We start from the raw sequence: 22996 nt of genomic DNA, 5'->3' as shown, positions 1-22996 counted from the left end.
AAAGAAACCCCATACCAGAGTGCAATGACAAGCCAAGATCAGCATCTATACGCCACCAACTAAGCACAATTACTGTTGTCCAGATCCAAGGACAGAAGTCTCTGTGATATGATAATGTCTAAAAGAATAACTGCTTCAGAAAAGGATATGTCCCAGTTAAGAAGAGTCCAACTTACACCAATTAATGAAGGTCTCCCATTGCTTTTTGAAAGCTGCCTAACGTCCATGGTGTATAGAAGTCAACTTGTAAAGGTAGTAAGACTCGGCTTGATATGGAGCATAGTGAGGAGGGTTGCAGTCGACCAATGTCTGCTACTTCCCTACGCATAACTGCAATACACACTGTTGACACTTTAAAGTGGTGATCTAAGAGACCAGGAGCTTGGAAATGCAGTAAAAACACATTTGAGGATAGAGGAAACGAGACCCATATTATCTCTGATAATATTTGAAAACACATAGATGGAAATAGGTGCCCCTACCCCTATCCCCAACAAAAGACATCATTTGGAAATGTGCCTGCATATCCCTTATCTGCAGAGAACACCAGTAACCTCTGTGCCTCAAAGCTCTCAATGTAAGCTCCAATGACGTACGATATCAATGCACCCCAGCTTCCATCCTGTGTTTGACATCACAAGCATTCGATGTCAATGAAGACGAGGATAAGTTCTTCCTCGTCTTTAAACAGGACTTGGAGGTTGTTTGATGATGATCGCCTCTACTGATGCTCAGTGTTGAGGGTCATTGATGCACTCTCAATGCTGATGCATTCCCTGCATCAACAGCAGCTCTTGGACCCATGGAGACTAATTTCTTTGATGCCAATGGACTTAGAACTGTCAAAAATTCATTCAGTTCCGGTCGCAATATCTCAAAAAAGATAACGGAATTAGAAAAGGTTCAAAGAAGAGCCTCCAAAATGATAAAGGGGATGGAACTCCTCTCATATGAGGAAAGGCTAAAGAGGTTAGGGCTCTTCAGCTTGGAAAAGGGATGAGGGGAGATATGATTGAGGCCTACAAAATCCTGAGTGGTATAAAATGAGTAGAAGTAAATCGATTTTTTACTCATTCCAAAGGTACAAACTAGAGGACATTCAAGGAACTTAATTGAAATACTTTTAAAACACCACTAATACATTATTTCCTTCAGTGGGTCCTTGGGTCCGTGCTTAACTGTTCAACATGAGATTTGTCTTGTTCTTTGGACATATCAATAGGCTTTGGCACTCGATTCTTTGTTAATGATTTCAAACGGTGTATGTTGCCTTATCTGCCTAGTTGTAGGCAGAGCAGAAATTTGTATAAACAACTAGATAAATTATGGGGTTCATGCCCTCTTCAGCAGCTCAAAACCTTTAGCAACAGTATGGCTCTATAATCCTTGTGCTTCTTTGGCAATGAAATCTCAGCTGTTGGAATTTGATGGCCCTCGGTGAAATCCTAGAGGAAATGCTGCAATGGGACATATCATGATCCCAACCCAGGTACTTGTAGTAGGTCTTATGATGGATAGCTTCTTACTGCAGCCTGAAATTTTTCTGAAGAAGCTTTCATTTTTCTTTGTTGTCATTTGGAGAATCAAGGATGCAAAATTAAAGTGAATATTATTAAGGAATGCTGCTGAAGTGGATAAAAAGAATAGCGAAAACCACCAAAAATTCACTCTGTGGAGAACAATAAATACAAATGAGCTTAAAACTACAAACATTAGAAGACAATGAAAAAAAACCTGAGGCATACTGCTTAGCTGTGAGAGTTTCCACATGTGCACAGAACGGTCTTCAGTTCTGAAGAATGTTACATCACTCATGTTGTATGACTAGAGTGAACTGCTTGTCTTTATAGAAAATTGTTGTCTTTGTAAATTATATATATACATGCAAAAATGCAATTAAGATCTTTTTTTCTTTGCAGAGAGCTTCATAACATTCTGTGCCTACTATCTATAGTTGCAATCAAACTTAAAGCTGAAATCTTACTGTAATGATCAAGGTGTTGTTGGCATGAGTAAAACTTAGTGCAGCATTATCCAGAGGGAGTTGACATCTGTCCATGTCAGGAATAGAGAACTTCTTGTAATACCTACACAGAAAAATTAGAGGAAACATTTTTGCAGGTAAAAATTTTTTTGAAAAATAAGGCACTCAGACTAAAAACTATAATCCACACATTTTCTGATACTACTAAACCACCATCCCAAAAAAGCCTACTCTCAATCCAACTAAAATTACGCAGGCTATGCAGCTTCACCTGTCATTTTAGTCAGGCTGAATGAAGGCAATTTTCAGATAAACCAAAAATGCGTCGTATTGTATACAAGTTGAAATAAATCAAAGCACACTATTTATGAGAGGAAAAAGAGACCTCAGCAACTGCAATATGTGAAAGTGTTTTAACTTCCCACTAGCGGTAGAATGAAAGATAATTGTACTGCTAGTGGGAAGTTAAAACACTTTCACATATTGCGGTCACTGAAATCTCTTTTTCTTTGCTTTGATTTATTTCAGCTTGTATACAGCAGTGCACTGATGGCTTGTATGGTTCACATTTTTGGCACTTAGTATTTTCACTGTATGAGTGGGGCAATTTTCAGATGGCCTATTTACTCATGTAAATGGCTTTGAAAATTGGCCTCCACACATGTGAATGCTATCTACTCTGCATGCTGCTACTTATCATAAAGATAGATGCTATACTGGGTCCCTTTTGTAGTTTTCTCCCCACTGATTTCCAGCTTTCTACTCCTTTCCTCCCAGACCCTTGAAAGTCATTCTATAGCCTTTTGCAGACATTTACTGTCAAGTTGGTACTTCATGCAGACTGAAACTGAATGGCTCGCCAAACAGTCCATTTTCTACTAGCTGCATATGGCAACAAAATGGTCTAATAAAAACTATTTTTGCGAAAGGATAATTTAAAATATTAAGCTAGTGGGAAAGGCTCAAAACCAATATAAAAAGGGCATGAAAATGCAGATCCAAATGCACTCACGAAAAATAATAATAATGTACATGTACCATAACTGCATTCTCCGAGATTAGCTAGGTTGGGAACTTAGGAAATTATCTAGCACGTATGATAGTAACCAAATCACCATGCAAGAATTGGTGTAACTTTCAAGCAGCAATATGCTATCCCAGAAGCTTAAGTAAAGAAAACAGCCATTGAACTCTCTTAGGAATTCCTGGGGATTTGATTACCTCGTTTTCTTCATGGATGCTAAGTTTTTTGTGATCTAGTTTTGTGATGCTGTTTGGTTATCTATTTCAAATACTTATATCCTATCAAAGTCTGAAGTGAGGAACAATAAACAGTAGAAACAGCTAAGCAGACAATACCATGATAACTCAACCAACCATGGGGAGATATGCTCCTTTCTTCTACAACCAAACAGCACCTGAGCTCCTACATTCCATACAAGTTGCAGAGCCCTCAAAGAGGATGCCAGAAGACTAGTAAGTACAGCATTATAATAATACAGGCCCAGTAAAAGACAGGACTGGAAAACTGACCCAAGATAAGGATCCAAAAGTGGCTTCAAGTGTCAAAACTCTGATCCTAAAGGATGGCATTTGTACTATTATTCTAATGTGGGCCTGCAACATCATTCTAGAATTAGAAGTGACCCCTAAGTATTTGACCTCTGCCATCAGAGGAAGCAAATTTATCTAACACATCCAAAAGAACATCCAGTTCTACTCTATTCACTAACAAGTCCTCAGTTTTTCACAAATTGATTGCAACACTGTTCTAAGCTAACCATTTCATAATAGCCAGAAAACAGGACATTGGAATGGAACAAAGAATATGTTATCTACATAAACGCAACAGGAGACCCCAACCTCACTGAAAACATCAGACAAGTGGTGCAAGTAGATGTTAAACGAAACTGAGAATAACTCCAGAACCAAATAAAGACTATTTAGTTACTCGACAGAAACACAGAAAATGATGGCAGAAAAACATATAGCCTATAAAAAGGCTGATAAGAAATAGAAGAATAAAGTCCCTCACAAGGCACAAAAGTAGCAAACACAACAAAGGTGACACCAAAAAAGGAAGACTAGATGATGTATAGATTATACAAAATTTTAATTTTAACATCCGAAGGCTCTTAACATCCAAAGACTCGACATGAATTGTGTTTTGGCAACAACGGCCTGCCTGAGGAGTCTAAAAGCAATCAATAAATATAAACATTTTTTTAAAAAACTGACAGTTATAAAATAAATGGAACATATAAACAAACATAAAATCAAAATACAATTCAAAGCTTACACATAATAAAAACATCTAAAAGAAATATACAACCATATCTTATTAAATCATACAAAAAGTGTTTATGACAATGCTTACAAGAAATTAAAAGCATTAAAAAATGGGGAATGGTCAGAAAAACTAGCATGTTCATGTATGATAAGTTTTTCTGACCAGTCCCCATTTTTTAATGCTTTTAATTTCTTGTAAGTGTTGTTTTTTTTCACATTTTTATATTAATTGATTGCTTTTAGACTCCTGAGGAAGGATGTTCTGTTGTGGTTGAAACATGATTCATGTTGAGTCTTTAGATATTAGAAATCTTTGGATGTTAAAATTAAATTTTTGTTTGAATGGAACGAGGAGAAACAAAATGGTTTAAAATCGGTAAAGTTGTATGACAAACAGAACAAATCATCAGAGCAGCAAAGGACTATATGAAGAAACCAGAGGTGTGAAAATTGGTGGACGGACTCATCAACAACCTTTGATATACTGATAATATTAAATTACTAGCTGAAAGTGAAGATGTTCTAAAACACCTGAATATGAAAGTCACAGAACATAGTCTCAAAATAAGCCTGCACCTTAACGCGAAGAAGATAATTCAGACAACTGGTAAAATTAGTAATTTCATTCTTTATGGAAAAGTAATAGAAATAGTAGATAACGTCAACCTACTTGGATAAATAAAAAGAAGAACAAGCAGTCAAGAAATCCAATGATGTATCAATCTTGGAAGAACGAAAATGAAGGACTTAGATAAGATCTTCAAGTGCAAAGATATGTCTTTGCATACAAAGATTCAACTTGTTCAAGCCATGGTATTTTCAAATAATGCCATATGGATGTGAACGTCAGACAGTGAAGAAGAAAACAGGAAAAAAAACCTCTATGCCTTCTGAATTATTGTGCTAGAGAACAATACTATGTAAACCGTGGACGGTTCAAACAACAAATCAATCGGTATTAGAGGCAATCAAACCTAAGCTTTCCTTGGAAGCACAAATGGCAAAGAATTTGATATTCATATTTCGGACACATCATATAAAGGGAAAGATCATTAGAGAAAGACATCATGCTAGGCAAGGTTGAAGTTCAACGTAGAAGAGGAAGACCACTAATGCAATAGATAAATACAATAACAGCAGCCACGGACTGGATTAGATGCCACTGTATCAAAAATTAGTCACATGACTGAAGACCAAACACATTTCAGGGTAACTATCCAGAGGGTTGCCATGAATCGACACCAACTTGATGCACTTCAACAGCAACAGAGTTGTCAAAGTCAGCCCTACCAATGAGCAGCTCTATTATGCACATGGTCATGTTTTTGACCTCACTTTCAGCCCTTAGTCACTTACACAAAAGCGGCTCCACAAATCTCTGCACATGGTCTCATATCCCTCTCAGGCCATCTGAAGACTGTAACCGCTGCTCCATAAAGGTATCCCCAATATCTTTTATGAAATGCAAGTTTTGCTTTAAGTAGAAATGCTCTATATACTTGGATTTCATCCTCTTTTCATTTATAGACCCTGTATTTATCCAATACATTTTTGAATATCTAAAATAGTTTATAGATTAGTTTATTAAAACTTGACATACTGCATATACCAAACTGGAGAATATTAGTGGTGTACACTAAAATTTAAAACAAAGGAAATAAGAAATGGAACACCATTAAAATATAGGATAGCACTGCAATACAGGACCAATCAGCCGGCCCTGAGAACGTCACCACCTCAACCAAATGCAATGAAATGGAAAAAAAAAAAGTTTTCAATGCAGATTTAAATTTTGTAAAAGACTGTTCTTCCTGTATACTTGAGGGTAGCTCATTCCAAACCTTGAGAGATAAAAAAAAAAAAAAAAGGTTGACTGCTGGGGAGGAAGTGACGTCACCGAGTAGCATGGATGCTTGAAGAGCAAGCTCCCACTCACCCATAGTTTTATTTAGCGATTCCTCAGCATTTAGAGGCCTTGGCAGTCCTGCTTGAGTGGCAAATTATTATCTGAGGCATAGACATTATTTGGAGATGAGTCTACAAGCCAACCTATCGAAGTATGCCTTTACTGGCAGGTCATCCACACACCGAGTGGTAGGCCTAGAGCCGGTGGTCCCGCGAGACTCGGAACGCTCAGGGGATCATCGCCCCGAGACATGTTCAGAACGGGCGATGACCCTGAAGTGTCGGAGGCAGTGCCTTTTCCTGAATTAAAGGATTGGCTGCAAGAAATCAGAACTGACCTTAAGGCAGTCCAGTCCGAGTTTGCGACGTTGGGAACAGAACTACAAGGGGAGATTTGAGACCTTGGCAGCCGGCTGGAGAAGATGGAAAGCTGATTGGAAATGTTGGTATATGAGAGGGGAATGGATGATTGATAGGTTTGGCGAGGAGGGAGGGGGTTTGGATGTTCACTCTGTGTTGCTACTTTTCATATTTTTCTAGATGTCTGACATATCATTTGTGCTCCTAAATGCCAGGGGGTTAAATACCCCTACAAAGTGGCAGCTTCTTTTCCGGGAGCTGCTACGACTTCGGGTGGATGTTGCCCTGGTGCAGGAGTTGCATTTAAAGCCAGTTCATGAATATCTATGTCATCATCATAGATACCCCAATTTATATTTTGCTTCCAATTGTGATACTAAGACTCGGGGAGTCCTGGTGGCATTTAGTGACTTTAAGCCCTGGCAAGTTTTGAAGGTTATCAGAGACAAAGGGGAACATTTTTTACTATTGGTCTTTTCTTTAGGGGTTCAGACATACACTTTAGTGAATGTTTATGGCCCGAACACTGATCACACTGAGCATTCCAATCATTTGGATCAGCTTATTTTGAAGCATAGTGAGGGCTCTCTGTTAGTGAGGGAAGATGTCAACCTCACCTTGAATCCTCAATTAGATAATTCTGCACCTAGGGTTCACTATGTACAGCATGATCAGAAGCGACTACACACATTTCTCACACTTTGGTATTTGCTAGATCTCTGGCGGCATGCCAATCCTGTCTTGCCTGACTATACACATTTCTCCTCTGTGCATAATTCTTTTTATTGAATTGATTTTCGGCTGGGGGACATTTCAATTCCCCAAGGTGTCCAAAGTCATCGCATAGTGCTGCGCATCTGTTTGGATCTTGCCCCGGTTTTATTACAGCTATGCTCTCCCTGGGCGGCGCGAGCTCCATCACAATGGCAGTTAGATGACACATTGCTATCAGATATGACAAACATTTCACAGCTTGAACATCAGATTAAAGACTATATTCAATTAAATGATAATGGGGAGGTCTCACCAGGTATCCTTTGGGATGGCCTTAAAGCTGTTATGCGTGGTCACTTTATTGCACTAAGGGCTCATATACAAAAGGAACTATACCTAGCGGAAGATACACTTAGGAAACGATTAGCAAGGGTGGAAGGCCTGCTTCGGCAACAGGCTCCCCAATCAACACCTCATCTAGTAGATCAAGCACATAAAATGCGCACAGAGCTACATGAATTACAGCTAGCTAATATTTCTGAACAGCTTCAACGGGTTTGTCAATCACACTTTGAGTTTGGTAATAAAGCTAGTAGACTCCTGGCTAATAAACTTAAACAACAGGCCAATCAAGCTCAGGGATGATAGAGGGTGTGGTACACTCAGACCCCACTCAGCTGCAGTCCCTTTTTCGACAGTATTACAAAGGGCTTTATACCCAAGAGGTGTACCCCTCAGAGGGCTCTATCTCTACCTATCTCAAAAGTGTTGATTTGCCTAGGCTGACAGAGGGAGCCCAACAGACGCTATCCCGACAAATAGATCTTGATGAGATCCTTCACATGATTTATATGTTAGCCCCTAGTAAGGCCCCAGGTCCTGATGGCTTCACCAACAAATTCTATAAGACCTTTGGTAGGTTACTGGCTCCATTGCTTCTGTGGGTGTTTAATTCCTTTGATGAGGGCCAATCACTACCAGAGACCTGAAACCTGGCCAACATAACAGTCTTCCCTAAACCTGGTAAAGATCCTCAATTATGCAGCTCTTGTAGGCCTATCTCCCTTTTGGGAGTTGATTATAAAATTTTCACTAAGATTTTGGCCTCCTGCTTACAGCGTCACCTCCCACTTTTGATTCAAGAAGCTCAGGCCGGTTTCATTCAGGGATGGCAAACCTTCGACAACATACGTAGAGTAGAGCCCTTCATCTAACACATATGGCTCAAACTTCTAAAACTCCTTTGTGCCTATCGTCTCTTGACGCCGAAAAAGCGTTCGATAGGGTGCACTTGCCGTTCCTCTTTGCTGTTTTAGACAAGATTGGCAACTCTGGCAGATTTTCTCACTCGCTTCATCTTGTCTATACAGCATCATGTGTATCTGTCCGAGTCAATGGCCAATGCTCCCACCCTTTTTCTTCGTTGCGAGGCATACGACAGAGCTGTGCTCTGACTCCCCTGCTCTTTGACTTAGTCATTGAACCTTTAGCCATTAATATTTGCATGCACCCAGATATCAAGGGCCCTTGGCATGGAGACTGAGTCTCAGATTCTCCTGCATGCTGATGATATACTTCTTACCTTGCTGCAGCCAAATATTTCTTTTCCAGTGTTGTCGACTATGCTGCAGGAATATGGTGTGGTTCAGGCTTTAAGATTATCTACACAAGTAGGAGACTCTTAATATAAATCTCTCCAGCCAGCAGGTGGCCTTGCTGCAATCTCGCTTCCCATTCCACTGGGCATCACCACACATCCATTACCTGGGGATACATCTCACTCGTAGTTTAGATGAATTGTATGGAGCTAATTTTCCCGCCAAGGTGCATGAGCTACTTTTGAAATTGGACCAGTAGGAGGGATTGACGATTTCCTGGCTTGGGAGCCAGTGACGATCCTAGGTCGGCTGCCACCCGGGGCGGATCACCAATGCGCACCCCCCCCCCCCCGGGTGCATTCTTAGCTGTTTGGAGCAGCCGCGCCAACAGGTGCGCGGCTGCTCTCTGCACCCCTCCAGCAGCGTGCACCCGGGGCGGACCGCCCCCCACTGCCCTGCCCTTGGTACGCCGCTGTTGGGCGCATTATTGCGGTCAAAATGATCTTGCTCCCCAAACTACTATATCTTTTTATGGCACTCCCTATTTCTTTACCTGACAAATTTTTCCGAGGCCTACAGTGTAGGGTTTTCTCATTCATCTGGAAGAAAAGGCCACCATGGGTGTGGAGTGAGGTGACGTACCAAATGTGGACGCAGGGTGGGATGGGAGTTCCTTCCTTTCTTTTATATTATCAGGCGACACACCTTAGAATTTTGGCTGACTGGGTCCAGGGTGCCAACAAAGCATGGAGACTCCCTGAGCAAACATGTTTAAACCCTTATCCTTTGAGAGCAGCACCCAGACTATCTCATTGACTCCAAAGGGAAATTACTCAGAGGGCTCCACCTCTGCTTCAGTGGCCTCTCTCCATCTGAAGTAAGATTCGTGATAAAGTTTTCCCTGAGCATACATATTTTACACATTCGCTTTGCTCCACAATTTGTTCCAGGAACCCTAGACTCTGGTTACCGTTCTTGGGAGGGTTTGGGCCTTTGTACAGATATGAGAGGAGGGAGAACTGCTCGCATTTGACAAGATATGCGAGGAATATGAACTCCCTCTCCCAACTGCTTTCCAATACTATCAACTTTGAGACTTTATTTCACGAAGGACGAGAGGGGATCTGAGTTTGGCAGAGACTTACCTTGAGTGAGCGTTGGCCAGTGGGGGAGGGAGAGGTGGAGTTTCCAGGATATATAGAGCTCTCTTATCATATCGCAAGCCTATTTGGTATTACCTGTCAAAGTGGGTGAGGGCATTGGGCGTATCCTATGAATATGTACAATGGGAGCAGGTATTTAAATCCATACTTCAGGTATCTATATCTAACACTTTAGTGGAAAATGTATACAAAATACTTTATTGTTGATACCCTAGTAGCGCTATAGAAATGCTAAGTAGTAGTAGATACTATACCCCGCCCCCCCCAACGTTTAGCTATAATGTTTAATTTGGGATCAGCTCAGTGATGGCGTCAATGTGGGTTGGAAAGGGACATGTTTCACATTTGGTGGTCCTGCACTCATGCCCAGTCATTTTGGACTACTGTTTTGAAATTTATCTCTAGCTTAACTAATGTTTCTTATCCAATGAAAATGGACTATTGTCTCCTGCACTTTAGACCACGAGGAGTGAAGAAGCCTATTCACCGATTAGCCACACAAGTATTAGTGGCCAGTAAACTTGTCTTAGCAGCGGCATGGAGGCGCCCCACTCTTCCTGGCCTTCAGGTGATGTTGCGCAAATTGGACTCTATCCATCTGATGTCTAAATTAACATCTTTACGTACAGGACACATTAACATACCATAAGATCTGGGATCTTTATGTACAGTGGACCTCAAATCCTGACTCTTCTTTGCTCACACATTAAAGAGGGGAGGGTCTCCCCTCAAGGGGAGGGATAGATAGGATGGGGCAGAGGATGATATAAGTACATTGTATATTACTCTCTCTTTTTGATTATAGTTGGAGTAATGATACATGACTCTGCTCTTTGGTTACTGTCTTCAAAATAAAACTTAAAAAAAAAAGGCTGACTGCCTCATAGACTCCAAGCAGGCCTGTCTAGGATTAGGCAGAATTATTCTAGTAGAATCTAGTGAACGCACATTACAGGATGGTATAAGAACAACATATGTATACAGATAGGGTGGGACACCCAGAGGATACACTTTGTGAGTCAGCATAAAAACCTTAAACAGAATTCTGTATTTAATTGGGAGTCAATGGAGGCAAAAAAACTGTGGAGAAACGCAATCATACTTATTTGCTTTGCAAAGAAGTCGGACTGCACAATTTTGAAGCAATTGAAGTGACTTAATTTGCAATGGAGACTAGCATAGACAGAATTACAACAATCCAGTTGTGACACAAAAAACATACTCATAGAGTGTAATGATGTAAAATCTAAACAAATGTGCATAAATAGCAATGTATTCTAAGAATTAAAAAGCCCGATTTGAGAACTGCTGAGATCTGTGAATCAAACCATATACACCTAAATAATGAAAATCCAATTAAGGATATACAAATCCTGCTCACTTACTAAAACCAAATATAAGCAAATCTAGTTCTTTGCAGATAATTTTACATGTGGGAGGTAAGAGTAAGGGAAGAAAATAATATTCAGTAACACCAGTGAAGAGTGACCCGATTTTATTGTAACAACATTTTACAAATCATCCTAAAAACCTGGATAAGCCCTTTATTTAGAACTGTACCTTGTTATTTCCAGGTGTGTGGCAGATTTTCCTACAAATGTGTTACTTTCGGGTGAATTGCAGATTCCCTCTTCAACAAGCGCTTACTTTAGAAGGATTCAACTTAAATAATTGTCCACCTTAGTATACGTTTTATATAAATCTTAAAACAAATGCCAAAATTCTTGGGGGGAAATAAAAAACATAGTTACAGTTCTTTATCAGCAGTGCCCTCTGGAATTTCAGCTTAACAATGCAAGAATGACATACACCAAGCTTATGATCTTTTCACTTTATGTATAACTGTGACAATAGTGACCTCTGTAGGAAACACTGAATAAAGCAGGGAGATGGTTACTTCCAGACTGCTGCTAAAACATTTTGGGCCCTGTTTATTAAGGTGCGCTAGCGTTCTTAGCGTGCTCTAATGCCAGACACCCATAGGAATATATGGGTGCAGTGGCGTAGCCACAGGTGGGCCGGGGCCTACCCACTTAGAGCTCAGGCCCACCCAACAGTAGCACACGTTTAGCGGTAGCTGGTGGGGATCTCAGCTGAAGACTTCCCCCCGATGGTAATGAAAATGCTACTCTCCATGATACCAGCACCTGTGCATGCTCAGTTTTCAGCGCATGCCTGCTGCAGACTGCCAAGGTGGAAAGAAGCATTTTCCTGCCAGCTGAGACATATTTTTGGTGGTGGTTGGGGGGGGGGGGGGGAGAGAACACTTGGTGCACATCCACTTCTTGCCTAGGCCCACACAAAATCTGTTGTCTGGCTACACCCCTGTATGGGCGTCTCTAGCATTAGCACACGCTAAAAACACTAGCGCACCTACAGCACAGCTTAGTAAACACAGCCCTTTATTTTAATTCACAGGAGTATTTAACACCATCTATCAAGAGATCTGCAACTATTTATAAAGAAATTTCTACACAGAAAAGAAAGGAAAACAGTAAAAAAAAAAAAAAAAAAAAAAGATTCAACAGCACCAATCCACGGTGAAATACTTTTGCACTAATACCACATAGTGCACCATATATTCAATATTTTACCCCCACCCCCCTTTTTTTTTAATGTCACCTGCAGTGTTCAAATCATTTACGGACCCTTTTACCAAGCATAGTAGTAAAAGGTGGCCCGTGGTGGTGTCTGTGAATGGGATTGCCACATGCCAAGGCCACCTTTTACCACAGCAAGTAAAAAGTGTTTTGTTTTGTTTTTTTAAAGGAGAGAGTAAATGGCTATGCAGTACTTTAAAAAATTGCCATGCGGCTATTTACTGCTGGAACCCTTATCGCCTCCTATTCTGGAGGTGGTAAGGGCTCCGGCAGTAATTGGGCAGCATACAGTGCTGCCCGATTACCACCAGGCACGCCCACTTCTTACCCACCAGTGCTAGAAAATAAAAAATAACTTTCTAGCGCCGGAATGACATGCAGCAGACCCGGAACTACCACTGGGTTCCTCGGCAAGCCCAGTGGTAGGGCCAATTCACCACACGCAAACCCAGCGGCACCCCTATCGCCTCTTCGTAAAAGGGCCCCTTAGTTTAGTACACTTACATTCCACTTAACCATCAGTTCAGGGCAGATTACAGAATAAAATAGTTCAAAAAAATTCTCCACATAATGGATATCTAACATATAAAATTTAAAAATATATCTGTCCTAGACACTAAAACTAAACCTCAGCTTTCACCCTTAATAACCACCTCATTACATAGTCAAATACTTTGTAAAAAGCTAAGTTTTCAAACAATGATGAAACATCACATAATTTATTATCTCTCTCAAATCTCCTGGAAGAGAGTTCCATAATTCAGCCTCCACATGGAAGGTAATTTTATAAAATCATGCTTATCACACCTCCTTGACTTTATAGAATAGCAAGAGCTGAAACAAATGTAGGCAGCAAGACACACACATGCATTATTCTCTCGCCAAACAGCTTATGTTATTATACATCCAATTAAGATCCGCTCCCACCCCATTTAAATGTGCAACCTGTTAAGAAGAGTGCTGCAAAGCCTAGACGCAAGAGTAAAAGGTTCCCACACTGCCAAGAAGCATTTAATTGTTTTAGTCCCCAGTTTTATGGCTATCAAATGCTGCATCCAGAAAAGATTTGTGCATATGATTTCGCCACAATGTGCAGGTAGAAGGCTCAGACTGTATCTAATGTACTAAAATACACTTTTTTGCAATTACATATGCAAAAGAATGTGCAAACATGTAGGTGCTAGGTCTTGCATCAGCTCCAGGTCTGACAAAAATGGCAGCATATATATTCCAATTATATATGTAGTTCAATTAAGGAATTTTATAAACTATGCTCTTAAGTTCTCAGTGCCTAAAACTAAACAGCTCCTTATATAATTACACCCATCCCCCGGATTCTATATAGTGTGACTTAAATTGGGTGCGCAGATCCAGTCATATTCTGTATTTGCACACAACTTAATTAGCTAACAAGCTAATCAGAGCCGATAATTGCCAATTAACAAGCAACTGACACTAATTGGCATTAATACTCACAACTGTCTAAGCGTATTCTGTAAAGAAATGCACGTATATTCTAGATGCACAGCTGAAAATGGTGCATGGCCGTAGGCATGGAAAGGGAGGGTCATGGGCGTTTCTAAAAACTACACATGTTTTGATAGAATACACCCAATCCGCACCTAATTTAGGCGTCAGCATTTACAAGTCTCCTCATTAACAAGGAAATGTTTTTTCCTGATGAAAAAAATCGAGATGCGTGCGAAATTATTTCGAACAAGATCATTTTACAATACTGGTTCAGTCTCTCAGTTTCTCAATTCGATTATTGTAATCTGGTATATTTAGGATGTAGTAAAAGTTTGGTGAGGAGACAGCAAATGATACGGAATACAGCAGTTCGAATGATTTTCGGACTGTCTAAATTTGATAGGATCACTCCCAGTTATTTATCATTACACTAGTTGCCTATTGAGGCTAGAATTTATTTCAAACTGGCGTGTTTTCTCTTTAAACCTTTACATGGTTTGGCACCAGACTATCTATATCCACTTTTTATATTAATTTATGCCTTGAGAACAAGACGTACTGGTACTGTAGGTTATTCTTTTCCATTATTAAAAGGTAAAAAGAGATTACATTTCTTTGAATTAGGGTTGACATTTTAAGCAGCAAGATTATGAACTATGATTTCACCTATATTTAAATCTTCTCAGTCTTATATTCTTTTTAGGAAAAATTTGAAAACCCTTTTTGTTTCCGAAATATGTATCCACTGATTTACTATTTTTCTTTCAACTACTGATTTATTAATTTTCTTTTTAAGTACTAAATTTATTATTATGTCTCTCCTTCCCAGTTAAATGAAACTAAGTTGTAACCCGCTTAGAACTGCGAGGTAATAGCGGAATAGAAAACCAATTTACCATTTACATCAAGTTTTATTTGGAGTAACTGCCTGCAACTAAATTTAGTCATGTGGATGGGTGCTAGGCATATTCAATAAACCATGCCTAAATTTACATGTACTTTATAGAATACACCTAGGCGCTTTTTGTTTTTTTAAGGCGTGATATATAGAATCTAGCCCTATATGTATAAAGGCCTTTCAGATGTCCAGGTCAGGGCATGCTCAGTTCAGGTGGTATTTTAGAAAATGACCTTCCAATGTAAAAGGAAAGAGCAAGAGGGATGTTGTGCTGGAGTCACCACTAATAAAGGAAGGAGCATTGTGCCAAAGCTGTTACCACCAAATGAAGTGCCAGTTCCCATTTTTGCAGAAAGAACTAGAGTCAGAGCTAACTCAGCTCCCCAAGCTAACCATACTCTGTGACCTCTAGAGCTTTAGCAGGTGGGCAGGCACATAGTGGGTATTGCCGTACTGGGACAGACTGAAGGTCCATCAAGCCCAGTATCCTGTTTCCAACAGTAGCCAATCCAGATCACAAATACCTGGTAAGATCCCAAAACAGTGCATTTTATACTGCTGATCCTAGAAATAAGCAGTGGATTTTCCTCAAGTCCATTTTAATAATGTCTTATGGACTTTTCTTTTAGGAAGTTATCCAACCCTTTTTTAAACCCCACTAAGCTAACTGCTTTTACTATTCTTTGGCAACTAATTCCAGAGTTTAATTACACGTTGAGTAAAGAAATATTTTCTCTGATTCGTTTTAAATTTACTACTTTGTAGCTTCCTAGTATTTTTGGAAAGAGTAAACAATCGATTCACGTCTACCTGTTTCATTCCACTCAATATTTTATAGACCGTTATCATATCTCCCCTCAGCCGTCTCTTCTCCAAGCTGAAGAGACCTAGCTGCTTTAGCCTTTCCTCATAGGGAAGTCGTCCCATCCCCTTTATCATTTTCGTCACCCTTCTCTGTACCTTTTGTAATTGAATGCATGCCTTTGGAGTCACTGATTTCCTGCTCCACATGTGATTTTTGGGATTTTCAGTCTGAGGGAAGGAAGCACGCATTTAAATGTGTCCCTAGGGGCTATGGAGCAACCGATTGCTGAGCTTCCAAGGTCTGTGCATGCAGATGGCAGAACAGCTCCTAGGGCCTTTCTGGATGTGGAACAATTATTGTATTTGGTCTGAGAGTTCTAGATATGAATGGTGTCTAGGCTCCAGGAAGGGGGAGTAGGAATATGATCCTTGCCGGGAAGGGTGGGGATAAAAATTTGAAATGTTCGATGAATCTGCTTAGGAGATATAAGGGACACATAAGCCTAGCTGCAGGGGACTGCACTGACCAAGGTACAGTGAGAGGGAACCTAATGGGTGTGGGGGGAATTAGTAGGGTGCAAGGCAGGTCAGGTGAGGAGAAAGTAGAGAACAGAGAAGTATAGGATAGGGGAGTAGAGTATGTACAGGAGAGGGGGAGTATTAAGCATCCTACCCCAAAACAAAATTCAAACTGCACTGGGAGAAAGAATTGAAGGAAAAACAGAATAAGAAAATGAAAGGAGGAAATAGATGCTGAGACAAAAGAAAGTGTGTAGTGTGAACAAGTTATGTAGGGAAGAGGTGACATTTTGGATGACATAGACCCAGGCAGCAGTGGAAGGTGACCCCTGCCGCCTAGGTTCTCTGTGCAGTTACATGTATAGATAGGTCACGGGGGGGGGGGGGGGGGGGGAACTGGCGGCCAGTTTTTTTTCTCCTATCAGAGCACAGGATCTTTGGGTTGGGTTGGGATTGTTGAAACTGAGGGATTCAATATTCAGATTGGGGGGGGGGGGGGGGGTGGCTGGAGGTTCTAAGGTAAGACCAGGGGATCAGTCTGTGGGAGAACCAAGATCCAGAGGTTGGGATGCACTGCTATGACATTTACTTACTTACAGATGGCCCTGCACTGCACTACATATAGGGACAAGTAGCACAGTTGTTCCCGCTCTCTGCAACTGCATGTAAGGCAGTGCCATATGGTGTCTGTGCAGTAAATGCAGGGCAAAATGCTGAACATGGCCCCTGCATTTACTGCAAAGGCTTTGCGGTTACTGCATGTTATTTTTTGCATTATATGTGCAGTAACTGTAAAACCTACTGCACTTTAGTAAAAGTGCCCCTATATGAAATTTATTTCTTATTCATACATTTTTATAAATCTTGTAAATCATTGTACCATCGTTCAACATAAAAAACTGTTTCCTACTTTTTGTTAGATGTTCGGACTATGCAGCAGCGCTCATTTTGGTCCACTGAGACTTCATAAACATCTTTGGGATATGGTAAATTGCGTATCCTCCACTGGAAACTTGTCTTTGTGTCTTTTCGCATAAAAATAGGCTATATTAAACAAATAAAACACTTAGTAATCATTGTCAGCAGTATGCACAGCACCATTAGTGACAAACACCCTAAATTTACAGTTTAACTTTAAGCAGAGCAAGGGCAAGAGATCTACTCAAAATTACTATTATTTCAAATGCACTACTAGACATGTGGAGTGGAGGAGTGGCCTGGAGGCTAGAGCACCGGTCTTGAAATCCAGAAGTGGCCGGTTTAAATCCCACTGCTGCTCCTTGTGATCTTGGGCAAGTCACTTAACCCTCCATTGCCTCAGGTACAAACTTAGATTGTGAGCCCTCCTGGGACAGAGAAATATCCAGTTTATCTGAATGTAACCCACCTTGAGCTACTACTGAAAAAGGTGTGAGAAAAATCCAAATAAATAAATAAATACCTTGCACCGTACAGTATACATAAGAGAAACATCCATGCTCCATGGCTTACAAATTAATCATGACAAATATACATGACAATAAAAAAAAAAAAAAAACTTAGATGCAACCACAAAAAGGTCTTTTGACTGGATTTGAATATGACCAGAAAACAATCATGACATAACAGCTCCAGAAGTCTATATGCTTAGTAAGATAATCAAACCAGGGTTCCTTCATGTGGATGACTATACTTGGTGAGGGATCCATGTAAAATACATACACGGGGATGATCAAAAGCAAACGCCGGTGCTAGAGGCTGTTAGCACCATACTAGCACAGGCGTTTGCTACTGCCTAATAAGCAGAGTCCCCGAGCGCGTGAAACAACGCGCTCGAGGGCTCTGAACGCAACTAGCATGCAAATGCATTCAAAACAGGGCTAAACATATTCATCCCCAATGATCAGCGACCAGCGTACCAAAGATTGGGTCGCTGGCTGCAGCAAACCCTACGCCAGCTCCGAGCTGGCGATAGGGTTTGCAGATCATTGGGGAGGAATGGTGAGCCCTGTCCAGAATGCATTTGCATGCTAGCAGGCCCCCATTCCCCCCAACAAAGCAAACCTGAAGACCCCCCTCCCCCCAGCGACAGGGGGCTGGATCCCCCCCCCCCCCCCAGCGACAGGGGATCCCCCCCCAGGTTCAGGAGGGCTGGAGATCCAGTGGGTATCCAGCCCACCTAACCCCCCCCCCCCCCCCAGCAAAGGGTCCCTGGTGGCCCAGTGATCAATCCAACCCCCTCCCTACCTACCCCCCTACCTTGTGGGTTGGAGGAGGCAGGTAGCCTGCCTCCCTCCTTTTCCTTCGACGACGCAAAATGGCGGCGCCCATGTGTAGCCCCGCCCAGCACATTCCAGGATACGCTAGAGGCTTGGGATCCTCATCCAAGAAACCCACCCGTAGCTGGTATTGCACGGCTATCGGGTGTGACCCCTATGGCGATGGGGTTACTGGTTCAAGTTCCTGAACTGGTAGTGACAATGTCACCATGGACCAATGCAATTTAGGTACTAATAATGTCTGTTTAAAACAAAAATAACAGAATGCATGTGATGTTGCGATAGCAGCGTGCGATAGCAACGTCCTCAACTTTGTCCCTATTTCTAGGGCCTTATATGCCAGCGATGAAAAACCAACCCTACTTTTTTAAGGGGTTTGAAACATGCTCTTTCTAATGAAAATGATTAAAAAGAATTTCGAGAAGGTCTTTTTTTGTAAAAGTGGGCTAAAAATACCCTATTTTGGCGTTTTTGCAAAAATCATCAACTTTACACTCAATTTGTGAACTAATGGAAAATATTAGGAGAATGAAATTTTATATTCGAAAGCCCTGTGTTGATAAACGTGAAACTTTGCACACAATAGCTTATCACACCTTTAATTCCAGAGATATAAAAAGCCAAACTTTACAATTTTTTCGTGTCGCAAATTTTTTGGACCAAGTTTGCTCCAAGTTTTCTTCATGGAAATCGCTCATGAAGATTTTTTTATTATTTTGTTTAATAGAGCGCAAAACGTTGTACAAGATGGCCAAGTTTTGTTTCTCTCAACAAAATATTGCCGGAGATACAGTGTCTCAAAGTTGCCGAAATCTCGGAGTCATACCATAGAAGGCTGCAGTATGGGGTCAAACAGATTACTATATCTCAGCAAGTATTGCATCGGCGAACGTAAAACTTTACCAGTGTTCATTGGGGACATGTATGAATGTTCACAGAAAATTTCATCGAAATCCGTGATGGTCGAGCAGGGCACTTCTCTGAAATCAGACCACTTGACATGGTATGACCCTCCTCTAAGTTTTCTTTTCACAGTTCTTCTCATTTTATCATAGTCTCCTTTTTTAAACGCTAACGTATTTGATTTCCAGTGTATACTTACTTCAAACCTAATATCAAATCCGATCATATTATGATCACTGTAATCAAGCGGCCCCAGCACCATTACCTCCCACACCAGATCATGCGCTTCACTAAGGACTAGGTCTAGAATTTTTCCTTCTCTCGTCGGTTCCTGTACCAGCTGCTCCATAAAGCTGTCCTTGATTTCATCAAGGAATTTTACCTCCCTAGCATGTCCCGATGTTACATTTACCCACTCAATATCAGGGTAATTGAAATCACCCATTATTATTGTGTTGCCCAGTTTGTTTGCATCCCTAATTTCCTTTAACATGTCTGCATCCGTCTGTTCATCCTGGCCAGGCGGACAGTAGTACACTCCTATCATTATCCTTTTCCCAAGACTCGCACACATATAGCAATGTAGCAATGTAGACATCATGCATGCATCCAGTATTTGCAATTAGGTTATTGCGTTAATGCTCTTGCTCTTCTGATTGTAATCAGGCTCACAAAAGAACTACTTGCTTTTCCAATCCCCCTTCATATTTCCTTGATAGTTATCTTTTGTTATCATGCTTCCCAGGTATATGAATAGGTCTACACATTCCAACATCTGCTCTTCAATTAACACCTGTGCCCTATCATCATTACCCATCGCTATCGCTTTTGTCTTGTCCTTGTTGATATGAAGTCCCAATTCTTTACCAGCCTGATATATCTGTCACTTGCATTTTCAGGTGGTCCTCCACTTCCACCAACATATCTATATCATATGCAAATTACAAATCCTTAATGTGCTTTCCTGTATCACCACACCTCTATGCTCATGAACTTCCGTTTTTCCATGACTTTCTCCAGAACTGTTACGATTAACACCAGGGACACTAGGGGGCTCATTTTCACAGCACTTAAGACTAAGTTCTATAGGTTACTATGGAGTTCATTTTCAAAGCACTTACAAAGTTCCATAGGTTGCTGTATAACTTTCTAAGTCTTTTGAAAATACACATCTAGATCTCCTTGTCTACTGCCTATTGTTGCTCTTACCCGTTTACTATATCCTTTCTTGGTTTTACCCGCATCTCTGACATTTTGTACACATTTCTTATTGCTTTGATTAGTTTCTCTGGCATTCCTGTACTTATCAGTGAGCCCCAAAGTCCTTCATGTCATACCAAATCGAACACCTTCTTGAAAGAAGTGAAAGCAGAAATGGAGGGGGGGGGGGGGGGGTGAGTTGCTTAGAATTTCTGCAGCAATCAGTCAAAGCATCAATATCTGGTGAATAGTACTTTTTTTACTAAAGCCTCCATGTTCCTCACTCAGGTTTCTTTCAAGTGCACTTCTCAATCTCTCTCAAATTATTTTGCATAGTTATGGGATTAATACTATTCTTACTATGTTATTATGTATTTTGCATATTTGTTGGATTAGTAACATTATTCTTTAGTTTGCATCATTCATCAAACCTCCTTTCTTTGGCAATGCCACCAGGATAATCTATATTCTATATCAATCTTTTGGCCATTTGCCGATTTCCCAAATTTTATTACAGATCTTCCATGCTTCCTTGACTACCCAAGGTCCTCCTGCCTTAATTAATTCTGCAGGTATTTTGTCAAAAATTTTTAACATATGTTAAATAGCATCACTACCAGAATTTACTATTGGATCTACTTTACTTACATTGCAACTGCTTTCCTTTATGTGGTCTGACTCCAGCATGCCAGAAGACAATGGAGCAAGCTCTCCCACTTCAATTTGCCACTGACCATATGCTCCCAGGGCATTCTTCTGTCTCCATTTTCTGACTGACCACAAGAAAAACAGTTTATTTTATAGGATCTTCTTTGAGGAATTATATTAGTGTACTCTAAAAAAAATTGTAATACTAGTACAGTAGACTTCTGTGCAGTATCGCTGGGACAAAGGCCATTCAAGGGAACAACCCTGTGAGAGACTGGGGAATAAGAGGAAGTGGAATAGGAGACCCAGGGTGAGGAAAGAGATGAAAAGCTGTAAGTAGACAAAATAAACAGAGGGAAATTGAAGACTGGATAATAAGAAAGAATTAAATCTGGACAGAGGCAAAAAAATAAATTAAAGAAAGCTGAAAGGAAAAAGAGGAGAGAAATGACAAGAAAGGCAGAAAATCCTGGCAAGAAAGCTAAAAGAAGATGAGAAAAGGATAAACCAGACTGGGAACAAAAAGGCAGGAAAAATATTTTTAGTTTAAGATAAAAGTAGTGTGGTAGCTGTGTAAACAAACATTCATATATTTAAAAATGTAAATAGGTGTGTGATGACAGACACTGTCCCGGCAATCCCAGTGTCTTTTTCCCCACTAGTTTCACACATAGAGAGCTGAAGGAGAGGTTTAGAGCTCAGAGGGGAGGAAGAAATACTAGTCAGAGCAGAATCCCTTGAGCAGGAAGGATTTTTCCCTTAGGCTACAGCAGTGGGGAATGGCATAGCATGCGCAGTGGAAAAATACCATACCAGCCCTTAAGAACCAATAAGGGAGAAAAGGAGGTCCCTTTAAGGTGGGAGTGGGGAGGGGAGCATAGAGAGCAGTTGATTTCAGCAGGCAGAGCTCCAGAGCCCCACCTCTGGTGGGATTAAAGTTCTCACCTGTATTTCAGGTTTGCATTCTCAGGGCAAAAGGTCCCTGCAAAGGTAGCTGGTGAAACCAGGAAGTATAGAGGTTGGTGAAGCCAGGTTTTTCCTGCAACCCTAGCTAGATGCTGCATTCCTGCCAGTACTTCTGATGCTACAGACATTCCTGCCAGAGCCTGGTGACTCAGTTGGGTATGAGGGGCTGAGGAAAGGGCTGGAGCCTGTGAGACTGGCCATGGTGAAAGGAACAAGCCTCTAGAGAGAGGTATGGCCAAGATACTTTGGAGAGGGGGAATCCCCTTGTGCTGGTAGTAGGCACATGGCTGAAAGTAATCCCTGCTAAGAAACCCACCAGAACCAGCCAGAAAGGCCAGAAGATAAAATAAAGCCTCTGGGATAACCTATGGAATATGTTCATGCTTATATTAGAATGGCAGCCTTTGCCACATAGTGGAGATTGTCTGTTTTGTTTGGAAGTTAATAAATTGATCTGAACTCTGGACTAGTTCTACTACTACTAATCATTTCTATAGCGCTACTAGACGTACACTAGACATAAAGAGGCAGTCCCTGCTCAACAGAGCTTACAATCTAATTAGGACAGAAAAATAAGAGATAAGGGAATTAGTTCCTTTGTTGTGTTTTGTGAAACTGAAAACCCAGGTTGGAATTGTTTCTGGCCATGGATTGAATTCCTAGAAACTTGAAATTGGTTGATCCTAACCATGAGGGCAACCAGGACCATCACAGGTG

General features: G+C 40.9%; 1 protein-coding gene across 1 annotated transcript in view; it reads right to left on the bottom strand.

The window, feature by feature from the left end:
* Positions 1-22407, bottom strand: part of DPCD (deleted in primary ciliary dyskinesia homolog (mouse)) — a 45134-nt gene extending 22727 nt beyond the window's left edge. The window contains exons 1-4 of the mRNA XM_030204734.1: positions 22259-22407; positions 21314-21434; positions 17215-17348; positions 1985-2087 (exon numbers count right to left, since the gene is read on the bottom strand). Of these exons, the coding sequence (XP_030060594.1) occupies positions 1985-2087; positions 17215-17348; positions 21314-21434; positions 22259-22407 (507 nt within the window). The remainder of the gene's footprint in view (positions 1-1984; positions 2088-17214; positions 17349-21313; positions 21435-22258) is intronic.
* Between the last annotated feature and the right edge of the window lie 589 nt (positions 22408-22996).

Source organism: Microcaecilia unicolor, chromosome 5 (assembly GCF_901765095.1).
Source record: "Microcaecilia unicolor chromosome 5, aMicUni1.1, whole genome shotgun sequence".
In the NCBI taxonomy this organism is placed as follows: Eukaryota; Metazoa; Chordata; class Amphibia; order Gymnophiona; family Siphonopidae; genus Microcaecilia; species Microcaecilia unicolor.
The sequence above is the reverse complement of the archived record's forward strand: the minus strand, read 5'-3'. Positions and strand labels throughout refer to the sequence as shown.